At 48.2% G+C, this 14,458-nt stretch overlaps 1 protein-coding gene across 1 annotated transcript in view; it reads right to left on the bottom strand.

Annotated features, from left to right (window-relative positions):
• Window positions 1–1,769: 1,769 nt before the first annotated feature.
• Window positions 1,770–14,458, bottom strand: part of CASS4 (Cas scaffold protein family member 4) — an 18,818-nt gene continuing 6,129 nt past the window's right edge. The window contains exons 2-7 of the mRNA XM_057378616.1: window positions 9,649–10,074; window positions 6,658–6,762; window positions 5,751–5,900; window positions 3,907–5,235; window positions 3,074–3,133; window positions 1,770–2,458 (exon numbers count right to left, since the gene is read on the bottom strand). Coding sequence (XP_057234599.1) covers window positions 2,045–2,458; window positions 3,074–3,133; window positions 3,907–5,235; window positions 5,751–5,900; window positions 6,658–6,762; window positions 9,649–10,074 — 2,484 coding nt within the window. The 3' untranslated portion in view covers window positions 1,770–2,044. The remainder of the gene's footprint in view (window positions 2,459–3,073; window positions 3,134–3,906; window positions 5,236–5,750; window positions 5,901–6,657; window positions 6,763–9,648; window positions 10,075–14,458) is intronic.

Consider the following 14,458-nt stretch of genomic DNA (forward strand, 5'->3'; position numbering starts at 1 on the left):
CGGGTTCAATCCACACGCGCAAATTCCGTGTGGGATGCAAACACAGCGATAGCGACTCATGTCGCGATAACAGGGACTCATGTCGCGATAAGAAACACGGGGGATGCCAGGGAATCGCATCAGAAACACGGGAGATGCCAGGGAAAGCTGCGGACGCCCCGCTCCCGCTATCGATTGCCCCCTCTGAGGGCAGCGCACCAGGGAAACACCGCCGGCAAAAACCACGCCTTGGCATTCCGGGTACAAACCGCAAAATAAATTAATSACCAGAACTACAATTAGCACGGGTGCAGCCACGCGCGGCCGCAGTGTCTTTGTCGCTGTGTTGCACATCCAGAAAWTTGGGGGATAAAGTTAAAAACTGCACCGAGGGAGCCCTGGGAGCCTCCCCAGCGCCGGGCGGAATTTGCTGGGATTCTGGCAGGGAATAACATCACCTTTCCAGCTGAAAGAAGAGCTTGTCCAAAGCCTCTGCGCATTTAGTGAGTGAAATATTTTTTTTTTTTCCAGCTGGAGAAAGGCTCTGAGAGCTCCAGGCTGCGACAGAGGGTGACAGATGCTCCCTGTGCTTCTCCCAAAGTTTTCCTCTGTGCCAACCTGGAGCCTTTTCTTGTCTTTGTATAATGCCTGCCAGATTTTGTACCGTATTACATTTGTATATGAAACCCCAAAATTAGCTTTGCAGACTGTATTTTTTTAAAAAAACAACAAACCTGTAATTACAATTTTTGAGTGAAGTCCTCAGAAACAATCGATAATGGCATATCATAAGTTACAGAACATTGTGCAGCTACATTTAAAGAGAGACTTTACATGAATAGAAAAAAAAAATAAAAAAGGGAAAATACATTTATCTGACATACATAAAGAATAAAAAATAAGAAACCAGTCCAGCAATAAACTACTTTTGCTCTGATACACAGCAAACATTCCCACCCAGCCACTGTGACGCTGACATTTCCAGGCAGGATCTGAACAGTGGAGAAGAAAACACCGATTTCATTCTGCATCTGCTGCCTTGGGGATCTTCACCTGCTAAAAACGCACCCAGGGAATTCCCAGCGGGAATTCTGAGAAGTGAGTGTCAAATTCTGAGGAATTCTGAGAAGTTTGGTGTCAAAAGGAGCACCAGCAGTGGAGAATCTCAGCAGGTATCACTCCATCATGGATCTGCTGTTGGTGTCAAAAGGAGCACCAGCAGTGGAGAACCTCAGCAGGTATCACTCTATCGTGGTTTGGAACTGCTGCTGGTGTCAAAAGGAGCACCAGCAGTGGAGAATGTCAGAGGTATCACTCCATCATGGCTCGGAATTGCTGCTGGTGTCAAAAGGAGCAGTGGAGAATGTCGGCAGGTATCACTCTATCATGGTTCTGAACTGCTGCTGGTGTCAAAAGGATCACCAGCAGTGGAGAATGTCTGCAGGTTTCACTCCATCATGGTTCTGAACTGCTGCTGGTATCAAAAGGAGCAGTGGAGAATGTCAGCAAGTATCACTCCATCATGGCTCTGATCTGCTGCTGGTGTTAAAGGGAGCACCAGCAGTGGAGAATGTCAGCAGCTATCATTCCATCATGGTTCTGAACTGCTGTTGGTGTCAAAAGGAGCACCAGCAGTGGAGAATGAGCGGCAGGTATCACTCCATCATGGCTCTGAACTGCTGTGGGTGTCAAAAGGAGCACCAGCAGTGGAAAATGAGCTGCAGGCATCACTCCATCATGGTTTGGAACTGCTGTTGGTGTCAAAAGGAGCAGTGGAGAATGTCAGCAGGTATCACTCCAACATGGATCTGCTGTTGATGTCAAAAGGAGCACCAGCAGTGGAGAATGAGCTGCAGGTATCACTCCATCATGGTTCTGAACTGCTGCTGGTGTCAAAAGGAGCAGTGGAGAATGTCAGCAAGTATCACTCCATCATGGATCTGCTGTTGGTGTCAAAAGGATCACCAGCAGTGGAGAATGTCTGCAGGTATCACTCCATCATGGCTCTGAACTGCTCTGAACTGCTGCTGGTGTCAAAAGGAGCAGTGGAGAGTGTCAGCAGCTATCACTCCATCATGGCTCKGAACTGCTGCGTGTACTTGGCCAGCTCCTCTGTCTGATCCCTCAGCTCCCTGGTGGCCTCRGCGTTGGGGTATTTGAGGGCAGCGTTTTTGGTGGCCAGCGCCAGGTTCTTGAGGAGGCTGCAGAAGCGGCTGCTGCAGTGCAGGATGTCACTGCGAGCGTCCTTCTGCTGCGTTTCCTGGCACAGGCAATCCACCAGCTTCTGGCCCACCATGATGATGAGCTTGCTGTGGGAGATGAAGATTTCGGGGGGCTGCTGGTTGGTGAGGCTGGTGGCRAACACCCCGAGAGCCTTGTGCAGGGCAGCGAAGCACAGCCTGCAGTGCTCTGGGAGAGCGATTTTCCTGGCAGGGTCCTGCCTGCTGGGACTGACAGTCTTTCTGGCACATGGCAAAACCTGCAGAAAGGGTTAAAAGGAAAATAAATTCAGCCTGSTGTCACACGCTGCTTGTTTCTTTGGTCGTTCTGCCCTAAATTCTTGTGGTCTCCAAATTGCCCCACCCTGGAGCCTTTACAGTAATTTCTCTTTCCCTAAAGTGTTGGAAATTCTCCTGATTGCCTTTTTTTCCCCTGAATACAGTTTTAATAATGGATGGCACACAAAGTGCAGCAGCCAAAYACCATTCCTTTACACAGTCTGGGCTTGAAGCTTTCAAATAATACAAAACATCGATCTTTAATGGATTTTATCAGCATTATAAATGATTAAAATGCACAAAACAAGAGGCAATTTTGTGCCAGTGTAGGACAAAATACTTTGAAATATTAATTCTCACAGCCTCATCCCAAATGATGCTGAAAGGTGATGAAAGAAACAATATGACTTTAAACTGTTTGAGGAAAACCAGTGCTTTTCTCAGGTTTTCAGCAGTAATTCTGGGAAAATTATCTCTTAGAAGCAAATAAGTCTGTGTGTATAGAGAGTCTGAATGCAAATGACTCTGAGTTTTAGCAAGCACAGAAATCAGAACTAAAARCCCTCATAAATAATAGTTTTCAAAGTCAGAAATACCTTTGGGTTTGACTCTGTGCTCTTCTTTTTTACTTCTTTACCTGAAATGACTTTCTGTGCCTGTTTCAAATTAAAATGAAAGCAAAGTTGAAACAACTGCATAAAGAATTTAAATACAAATGTGCTTTTCTCTTGATTTGTGGGGAAACAATTGCTTATTCTGTAGCCTGCATGTTAAAGGCAGCAATGGTGGATTTATTAAAAGGAGCTGTAGGGTTTTTCCTCCTAAAAATGTGCCTGGTCCTGCAAGATCTAAGACTGAACACAATATGAACAAAACATTTTGACAGAATATTACCAAAATTTTAAGGACAAGCAGCATTTCTTTTGGAAACCAAGGGAAATATTCTTAGATATTTTAGTAATTTTAAGGAGATTCTAACAATCATCTAGAATTATTCTAACAAATAAATGTGATCATTCACAGACTTTAATTTCTGTGAAAGAAGGATTCCCATGACACCTCAAATTAGGAAGGAATGAATATCTTTTGACATTCCAGAGCCAAACACAGGGAAGGGGCAGGAAGAGAACTGTGAGGGAAAAGAGAAGAAAGGAATTGCTCACTCCCAGATAAATYCTGTTTCCCAAATGAATTTAAACTGGCAAGATGACAGTGGGTGAATTCTCAAATTCCAGATCTYTTTATTAATTAAAATTATGGCTCACTGTACTTGTGCCATCCAGCACTGTAACAAAATCCTGAATCCTCATAAAGTCTGTAGTRCAAACTGAATCTGGCACTGGTACAAAGGTGAAATAGTGCTGATAGTTAATGGCTTAATATCTACAAAGGGTGAAGAATATAAAGAGCAAATCCCAGTTTCACTGACCTGTAACTGGACATATTCACAATCCTCAGGGGCATTTTCTTCTGCTTTCTCCAAAGGACCCCGGCTCTGGCTGGATTTATCAGGAGCATTTCTCTGCAGTGACTCTATTTCCACCCTYCTGGGCACTGGGATTTGTTTGGCCATTTTGCACTCTGGGTTCACGTTTGATTGTTTCGTCTCTTGCTCCTTCTCATTCTTCCTGAAGAGCAACTTCCCGTTGGCGATGATGATGGATACAAATCTCTTGATGTCCTCTGGAATTGTCCGGGCCACCATAACGAAGCGATCCAGGTCATCAGGRTTATTCTGGGGCTTCCTGAGCACCAAAGCCTCCAGGGACCAGYTGCAGTTATTGAGAGCTTCCCTCGTTTCTGTCAATATTTTGTAGGARTTCATTAGGATTTCGAGCTGTTTTTTAATTCTGGCCTGCAGGTTGTTGTCGGTGAGGTTGGAGGCGTTGCCCTTCAAGGCTTGAGCAAAAGCCAGGAACTCTCCCAGTGACACTTTGATGTGGTCCACTGCTCTGTGGATCTCCTCCAGGCTTTTCTCCAGATGCTCCTGCAGTCTCCACTTGCTGCTCACAAAGATCATTAAACTGGCAATGGAGCTGGACACGCCGTGCTGCAGCCGAGTCAGGGTCTCGATGGCTGCTTCCAGCTCCAGTTTAATTTCTGGGACAGGCTCTGGTGAGGCTGGCAGCRTAGAAAATGACTCAGAAGCAGAGCTGGAGGATGAGGAGAGAGTGCTGCTTCTGCTGTCCACACCAGAAACGCTCAAACTGTCTTTTTCTAATTTGCCATCCGTGGAGAGCTGTGGAGAAGCGCCACGTGCTTGGTCTCCAGCGCCATCAGCGTTGTTCTCCATCTCTTTCTTGGAGTCTTGGAGTTTCTTTGGAGGTTTCTTCTCCAAACCTTTGGGAATGTCATAAACATTCTGCTCAGAGATCTGGGCAGCCAGGAGGCTCGGGGGCACCTCGCAGCTGCCGTTCTGTGACAAAGGGAGTGAGGACGGAACGTCGTAAAGGAGGATTTGGGGAAGCGGTAATTTCCTCTGGGCTGGTGGAATGTCGTAGAATTGTGGGSTCACACCCTTGGCTTCAGTGGTTGGTGCTTTGTACCTGGCTGGGGGTATGTCATACAGCACCGGCTGCTCCACAGCCTGCCCAGGAGGAGGGCTTGCCTTGAATCCGGAATTTTCAGGYGATACCGGGATATCGTAAATCCATTCCGACTTCCGAGGGTTTGGCAAAGTGTTGTAATGGCCCCAGCACTTTTTCTGAGATTTATTTTCGGATTCATCAAGTTCTCTTTTGGGAGGGATGTCATATAACTGCAACAGAGCACGAAATGTTAATGAGCCATCTTTTTAATCAAGAAACAAGAAATAAAATGGAATTCTCAGAGCACGTAAATGTGCGCAACGCCACTGATGTCAATGGATCTGCRCCACAAAAAGGCTGCCCAGATTTTTTATTTTCTAAAATGCACAATCTGCAGGTGTGAAAGGTAAAATATTTGGAGCACAAGTGGTTATATCCTAGAGCAGAGTCCCCAGCCAGTGAAATCTGTMGACACTTGATCTCCTCCCATTCACATGCACACCCTGACGAGCCATAAATCACCAACAGACAMCACTGACTCTTCTCAGACATCTTCAAAGAATTTATATTTTTACTCAGTACAGACATGTGCATGCACAGCTGGAGTCCAAGCTGGAAAAGGGAAATGCAGGACCATTTGCTGGGTAAAAAACAGTGGGGAAGAGATGGGAAACCTGTCCCAGCTCCGAGCCAGGCATCCCAGTAGTGACAGATTATTGTCTTGWGTCCACCAAGCCTTACTTACACTGCCCGCTGGTGAGTCCTTCTGGCTGCCAGCTCCTGCTTTTTCTGGGTTGGATGGGATGTTGTAAAGCTGCCTYTGCTCTGCCTGGAAGCTCTCAGTGGCTCTGCCCAGCATGGGGCCCTTCCGAGTGCTGGGGGGAGTGGCACCGCTCTGCTCAAAGGGGAAATAAATGGTTGATTTTGATCCTTTTTAGAACCTGCTGGGGACCTGGGTGGGATCAAAGGCTTTTAGGCCATATGTGAGTAGGTTTGAGAGAAGGGATCAGCCTCTCAGACAGTGGGGGTGACTCCAGGAAATCTGTGGGTAATTGGAGGTGACAGCACAGGGCTGGGGACTGGTGCCTGTCCCATCCTGGAGACATGCACAGGCTCAGGGTGACAGAAATGTGACAATCCCTGTCCCCACGGGAGCGGGACAGTAACGAGGACAGGATTGTGTAACAGGACACGTCACGGTGATGTGACCAAATCCAGGGCAAGTTTTTCCCAGGAGCTGGGTGGAGGGGTTGACCTTTGGTTTCTTTTTGAACACGCACTTGTGACTCTTCACTAAACATCCCCAAACCACCCCAATCAAATGACACAACCACGTTTCCTCRTGGATTCCAAGGCAGAGAGGTTGACACTGATAAGAGAATTCAGGAAGACATCAGTGGTGCCAACCTCCCTGCCTTGGAATCCATGGGGAAGTGCCTTAATAATGGAAAAAAATGGAAATGTTTATTAGAAACACACCAGATTTAAGGCACATTGCTCTAAATTTCCAAGTAACGCAGGAGAACTGAGCTTTTGAGCTAAAAATAGGTGATTTTCTTCCCCATTTTWCAAAAAGCGAATAGGGTGAGGGAAGATTTGCCCTCCCAATTTATTCAGAGATGCTGCAGGGAGGGGAGTGGGGCAGGACTCACCTGTGTGAGCAGGGACTCGTGGCGCTGCGTGGAGGGGACATCGTACACCTCCCCCCTGATGTTGGGGGTTGAAGCCCGGCACGCTCTGGGCAGGGTAAACAGGTGCTTGGAGGGGAGAAAAAATATCATAAATTGYATTGGCAGGAAGGTCAGGACAGCTTTGAAAACTCATTTGGATGAAAATTGTTGGAGTAATCACTCTTAAGTGATAAAAGCCTTCAGCTCTTCCCTGAAGGTGGGAGACAGGARCCAACCTTACAAGCAATAGGATTTTTATTCCACCATAAATGTCCTTTGCCAGCATTTCTGGTACATTTTAGATAAGATCAGAACTGGCACACACATAACAAAGACAATCTTCCTTCCTAACCATGGGACAGAAAAGATATGGAGCAAATCCAGCTSCAGTTATCACTTAAATCTTTCGACTGCCCAAAAGCAGAACCACTTAAAAAAGGAAGTGGGGAAATTTTGACTTCTCCAAGCCCACAGAGTCATTGGGTCAAGCCATATTTAATGTCAGAGCAGCAAAAAGGACTTTTCTTTTTTTTTAAATCAACCACCAAAATGTGGAATTTTGTTCAYCCAGCCTGTCTTCAGCCTGGCTGCCCTCAGGTAATTTATAAATGGGCCATTGCAAACCACTGACCTCCAGAAACACTGCAGGAGATTTATAGTAAGAGATTTTAAATTGGAGGGAGTGATTTCCACCATGAAAGTGTTGCAGCAACACTAATTTGGGGGAAATATGATAGAGGAAGAAGAGCACAGCTTTACTCTTCCTGCTTCAGTTCTCCTCTGAAAATAGGGAATGAGGAGTGAGGACAAATCCCCTTAATGCTCTGTGAYAGAGAATCSCAGARTGGRTTSGAAAGGGATCTTAAAGCCCATCCAGTTCCACTSCTGCCATGGGCTGGGRCACCTTCCACTGTCCCAGGGTGYTCCAAACCCYSTCCAACCTGGCCTKGGRCACTGCCAGGGCTGGGGCATCCTGGGCAACCTGTGCCTGAATATCAGCACCTTGCTTGTCAACACCTGAGCACCAAGGGTGAAAGGTAAACGGTGTCAGGAAAGCCATCCTTGTCCAGATGGACAAATCTGAGAACACAGCAAAAAAGCCTCACTGGGYATCACATTTTAACTGCTTTATGAAGTGGCAGTAGAACCAGAAGTGCCCTGTGTGTGAGGCAGAAGAGATGACCTTTTACTGTGTGGTGAAAACACACAGGCTCTGAGGGATTTCTCTTTGTTTYATTGCTCAAAGATGTGCAGTGGCTTTTCCCAGCTGCTCAGAGGACAGCTGAGTATGSCAGGAGCTCTGCCAGCTGTCCCACACGAGCTCTGGGGGCTGGTCTGGATCGTTCTGTGTCCCTGAGCTCCCCTGCCTTGGGGACAGCTTGTGACCACCAGGGTACAGCTGGTGTGGGGACAGCTGGGACACTGCCACAGGCAGCCCCACTCAACTTCTGGACAATAATCAGAGGCTGGGAYGTTTCTTTTTCATTCTTAGTGAGATCAGAAATGGCTTAGGTGGGTAAATTCATGAAGTGAGACAGGGAGAGCTGAGGAGTTCTGCTGGGCCATTCATCCAGATAATGAACAGATGACATTTTCAACCTGATTTGCTGACACAACACAGAAAATTCGTACCAATCTCTCATTCAGTTTGCAAAAGGCTCCTTCAGGTCAGGAATGTGGAGCAATCAGATCACAGCGAGTGCAGAAGGGTCTGTTGTAGCTGTTGGTGAGTTTGAGTTTGAGTTATGGCTGTGCACTGCAGCTGCAGTGCTGCCAATGAGGTTTTGCTCACCAGGGATGCTCTGAGTTTGTTTTTTTTTTCCAGCATCCACCTGCTGCCCAGCAGGGAGCAGTACCTTGGTTTGCATTGTTTGCCTTCCACGCAGCAGGAGGAAGRGTGGCTGACTGAGCCCCATAAATCAAATGATCATTAAATCAGCCTCAAACTCTATAGAGCTGGATTGTCTTCCTTTTCCTTTTCCAATTAGAATTTCTAATGTGATTTTCTTATCCAGAATAAAGAGCCATCCAGGGCTCRAGAGCTCATAGAGTTTAACAAAACCTTGCACTCAACTCTGGCTCCACCTGCTCTATTTCCCTTTCATTATGAAACATTCCCCATTCATTTTTTTTTCCTGAAGAGAGCACAAGTTTTTGATTTTAAGACACTTGATGCAATGTGTAATCAAATTGCATGTTCCATGTACATGCTTCATTTGAATGTCAAACACGAGGAGCTGGGAGAGAGGAGAGCCAGGCCAGGGAGCTGTCACAAAACCCTGGAAAATCAGGTTGTTCTCCTCCACAAGACTGGTGGCTGATCCTGTACAGCCTGATCATCATCTCAGCAGCAGCAAAAACACAGAGGGAGAGAAACTGGAGAGAAACAAAAACCCGTGTCCTTCTGCACATCTGACAGGGGCGAGCCTAGAAACAGCCTCGGGCAGCACAGGAGAGAGGCAGCAGCACTCTGAGCTTGCTGAGCTGCTGGAGATGGTAAAAACCAGACCAAACCCAGCAATCACACACCAAGGAGTGATTTTTCAAAAATCATGGATCATGTTGTTGTGCAGATGGATGCAGAGACCCCACATGTGCCCAGAGGACTCTGGATGGCCGCGTGCTGTGACCCATCAGAGGAGACAGTTCTGTGTCTTGTTATGTTAACTTTGTGAATCATTTCTAGATTCTCCCAAACAAATGGTCTCGTCTTTACTTCCTGCCCCATTTTCCAGCTGTTTTAAACTGTCAAAAAGACGAGGGAGTACAGAATATAGAGGCTCTCATCCTCTGCCCAGAACAGCATTTCTTACACAATGCTGTAAACCGTAGCAGAATTGATGGGAATTTCCTAAACACCATCATTCTTCTGCCRCAAATTCCACCGAGAATCCCAAACTTTCTAATTTCCCACTCCCAGTGATGGTTTTTCATGACAATATCTGTTATTTTTAGCATTGCCTTGGTTCTCACCTGGTGCGTGGAGCGCTTGGTCCTTTCGCTGAGCAGCTGCGCCGCCAGGGCTGGCACCTGATACACAGCCCGGGCAGGGGTGGCTGTGCCCCTGGCTGGACACTGCACCCAGCCCTCCATCTTCTCATAGGTGGCTGACACAGGCACRGAGGGCACCTGGTAGATGTTCTGCTGGCCCGTTGGTGTGTCTGTGTGGTCACCGTGAGCCGGTGGTGGCCGCGGGCTGGCCGGGCTGGCCGGGGCGGGTGGCAGGAGCTGCAGGCGGTTGGCAGGAGCCAGGCCATGTCTGCCATGCAGGGAACACCTCCACCAGCCCTCACTGCCCTCCACGTGCCGCTCCAGCACCGTCAGGATGTCACCCCTGCGGAACGCCAGCTCGTCCGGACACTCGGCCTTGTTGTCGTACAGCGCCTTGGCCAGGCTGTGCTGGGGACACGGGGACAGGGACACGGTCACAGCCACGCTTGGGGCTCATCCCCACCTCAATTTGCTTCACCCACCCCTTGTCACACCAAAAAAACCTCGCTGGGAGCACTGGGTTCAGTGCAGTTCACTGCAGTAAAGCACTGCAGCAGTTCAGTAAAACCTCATAAAACAAGCGCCTTGTTACCCTTATTAAACTCCTGCTCTCTCCTGTTAACTGAGCTAACCAGAGAACGATTCTGAATGACTCAGAGGTGAAAAACAAGTCACATAATCCTGGAAAACAAGGGATAGAACCTGTGAGTGCTCGCACTGTCATTTTTTTGGGATATTTTCAATACAAGATGTCAGTTTTTTTAGGGTGTTTTCAATATAAGTTGTCAGTTTTTTGGGGTATTTTCAGTACAGGATGTCATTTTTTAGGGTATTTTCAGTGCAAATTGTCATTTTTTAGGGTATTTTCAATACAAGATACCAGCTTTTTGGGGTATTTTCAGTACAAGTTGCCAATTTTTAAGGGTATTTTCAGTACAAGATAAATTTTGCTTCCAGCTTTAAACCAGCCCTGTCTGTTCCCAGTCAGTGAACACTGGCTGTGGCTCAGCACGAGTTCCTATCACAAAGTGCAGTGTCCAGAGACAGCTCCCAGCCAGGAAACGTGATGCCCTGTGTTTTTGTGGGGAGCATTTGCTGTGCAGCAGCAGCTGGAGCTGAGCAGGAGAAGCCAAATTTGTCAGCTCAGCTGGTGACAGAGCCCGCTGCGGGCTGCAGGCGTTTGGTGGCCGTGAACAAGGGCCTTTTGTGGGGTTGGGGCAGCTGCCAGGGATGGACAGAGCCCCTCTGGCCTCACATCCCAGCCTGGCTTTGGTCTGGAGCACGGGAATCTGCTTTTCATTTGGACAAGGATGAATTTTGGAGTCCCCAGGAATCCCCTTCTGGGGTGGGTCTGGGCTCCACACACTGGGGAAAAAAAAAAAGTGGGTCAAACAGCCAATTTTGCCAATTTTGCCAATTTTGCCAATTTTGCCAATTTTGCCAATTTTGCCAATTTTGCCAATTTTGCCAATTTTTCCTATTATTCATCAGCCCTTGTAGATCCTTGGATGCTGCACAGCCACTCTTGTGAAAGACAGAGCCTTTCCTTCAGCCCTGAGCAGGGTGGGCAGAGGAGATCTCCCCTTTTCCATGGGCAGAGCTTTATCCAGGCGCTCAAAGGAAACGGGCAGCGGGCTCAGGAATTCTGGGGGCACAGCCCACAAGGCAGGGCTGCCCTTCCTCCTCACCCCACACTGCTGAGGGCAGCTCTTGGCTCACACTGTGGTTTGCAAAACCATCCAAATATTGACGTTGCCCCAGACAAGCCTTTCCTGAGGCAGCAGCACATTGAGGTGTTGCTGAGCCCATTTTTATAATCCAACAGGGACGGAAAGCTTCCAAAGCTTCCCCAGAGCATCATTGCTGGGGTTTGGCCAGTGAAGATGTGCCAACCCCCAGGGCCAGCAGCCCCCAGGCACAGCCAGGCCTGAGCAGAGCAGGGTGGGGCAGGTTTTGCATTTCTGGAGCTCACACTGGGGCATGAGGGCTCTGTAATCAGCACCAACCCAGGAACCTCTAAAATAATCCAAATTGTGAGCCAAACAGGAGAGTAATTAATGAATCAATAAAGTGTGGGGACCCTGACCTAGCTAGAACACATGTCACACGCATGTCACATACATGTCACACGCATGTCACATACATGTCACACACATGTCACATACATGTCACACACATGTCACTTACATGTCGCACACATGTCATACACATGTCACATACATGTCACTCACATGTCACACGCATGTCACATACATGTCACACGCATGTAACATACATGTCGCACGCATGTCACATACATGTCATACGCATGTCACTTACATGTCACACACATGTCACTTACATGTCACACACATGTCACTTACATGTCACACGCATGTTACACACATGTCACACATATGTAACATACATGTCACACACATGTAACATACATGTGACACACATGTCACACACATGTCACATGCATGTCGCACGCATGTCACATACATGTCATGCGCATGTCACATGCATGTCACATACATGTCACACGCATGTCACACACATGTCACTTACATGTCACACACATGTCACATACATGTGACACACATGGGGTGAGGTTATCGGCAGGGCAGCTCTGGTTCGTGCTCATTGGCTGTGGGCTGTTTGCGCTCCCGGCTCCCGGACGGGTGCGAGCGGAGCATCCCTGCCGGAGCTTCTTCCCGTGTGAGAGTAAAACATCCCTGTGACCGCTCCTGCCCCTGATGTGAGCGGAGCATCCCTGCTATCGCTCCTGCAGCTCCTGCAGCTCCTGCCCGTGTGAGAGTAAAGCATCCCTGCTATCGCTCCTGCCCCTGATGTGAGCGGAGCATCCCTGCGGCCGCTCCTGCAGCTCCTTCCCTGTGCGAGAGGAGCATCCCTGCGGCAGATCCTGCCCATGGTGCGATCGGAGCATCGCTGCGGCCGCTCCTTCCTTTGGTACGAGCGGAGCATCCCTGCAGCAGCTCCTGCAGCTCCTTCCCCTGTGTGAGAGGAGCATCCCCGCGGCAGATCCTTCCCCTGTGTGAGAGTAAAGCATCCCTGCTATCGCTCYTGCAGCTCCTTCCCCTGTGCGWTCGGAGCATCGCTGCCGCAGCTCCTGCCCCTGATGTGAGAGGAGCATCCCTACGGCAGATCCTGCCCATGGTACGAGAGGAGCATCCCCGCGGCAGCTCCTGCAGCTCCTGCCCATGCTGCGATCGGAGCATCCCTTCCCCGGCCGTGCCCGCAGCATCCCGGGCTGGCAGCGCCCTGGGGAGGGCAGGGCGAGCTGCTCCAATCGCCATCAGTTCACATTTCCAGGCCATTTTCTGGGACAATCATCTCCTTAGAGCAGTGATTAGTGACTGTGTTTTACTGGCTCGTCTACGCTAGGACTACACTCAAACTCCAATCAAATACAGAAGAGAATGAAGGAAATCSTTCCATACCATCAATAAAGTCAGCTCAACAAAGCTTTTACACCACAAGCTGTGCTGGGAGGGCAGGGCGAGCTGCAACTTGTGGTGTAAAAGCCCCGGGAGCCAGCGGAGCTCTGGCTGTGTCCTCCCCACCGTGGAGCGTTCGATCCTTGAATAACCAATGTGTAAAAAGCAACACGGGAGGGGTCAGAGTGGTTTTGCTTCTTTGTTTGCTGCTTCATCCCCGTCAGAGCCTTGTAAAACTTATCCTGAGACACAGAAAATCCTAAAAGCCCCACAAAAAAGCACCTTGGGAGGCAGTGCTGGGACTGTGCCAGTTTTAACGAGGCGGTGATAGAGAACAGACCTGGAAAAGAGGACAAGAGTGTCCCCTGCGACCCCYCAGAGCCACCCCAGGGCAGAACAAGCGATTCCCACCCTGAAGGGATTCACAGCGCAGGGTCTCTGGAAAAAGCTTCACCTCCAAAGTTTTCTCGTAGCTGGAAGCGCATCTCCTTCCTCAGAGTGTGGCTCAGATGTGGAGAGAGTCATTCCCCCCCAAACTGGACTTTTTAACATCTTTATTGTTTGCATCCAGCACTCTGTAAAACCTGGCAGCCCCTGGGAGTCMCAGCAATGAAAGCTGCTCGCTCATGTTTATTCATAAAGGCAGGGAAAATGGCAATTAAGGGCAGTAAAGCTGGGCAGTGCCCAGTTCTGTAATGTAAAATTCTGTCCCCTGCAAGTGGGGGTGACATCTGTGCTCTGTGTGCACAATGGATGTTTATGCTAAGGGAAAAATATCCCTCTCCTATCCCAAGCCCTATCCCAAATCCATGCAACATWAAAAAATCCTGATAAAATATGTTCAAACATGGCTAGAAAAATCCAGGTGACACCCGGTGACAAATAGCACCTTGCCTGCCAAAATAATTTCTCGATGCCCCCTTCCCACTCAGATTTGGAAATTTCAATTTACTTGCCTGTATTATTTCAYGTGAATGGGTACTGCACTATTTCAGAGTTTTAATTTTTTAAAAAATTATTAATTTTTTCCTTCATTCTCTTAAATTTGCTTCTTTAAAACCCTGTTGACATCATGGAAATAWAGAGAACTTTAACCCTGGGAATTTTTGTGGGTCGAGAGAAATATTTCTCCTGCTGCACATCAATAAATGTGTAAGCCCTTTTACTGGCACTTAAAATATTTGAGGAGGAAGAGATAGAGCAGCAGCTCTTGTTTGCTAAACAGCTCTGCTCATGCATCAGTGACACCTCTGACATGTTTACAGAGCAGCTCCCAGTTAATCTCTTCACCTCCCAGCAAAGCTGGAGAAATAAACATTCTCCATCATCCCTTAGCTGGGAACAGGCTTCCC

This window comes from Malurus melanocephalus, unplaced genomic scaffold (assembly GCF_030028575.1).
Source record: "Malurus melanocephalus ecotype Western Australia unplaced genomic scaffold, MMel_1.1 scaffold_367, whole genome shotgun sequence".
NCBI classification, from domain to species: domain Eukaryota; kingdom Metazoa; phylum Chordata; class Aves; order Passeriformes; family Maluridae; genus Malurus; species Malurus melanocephalus.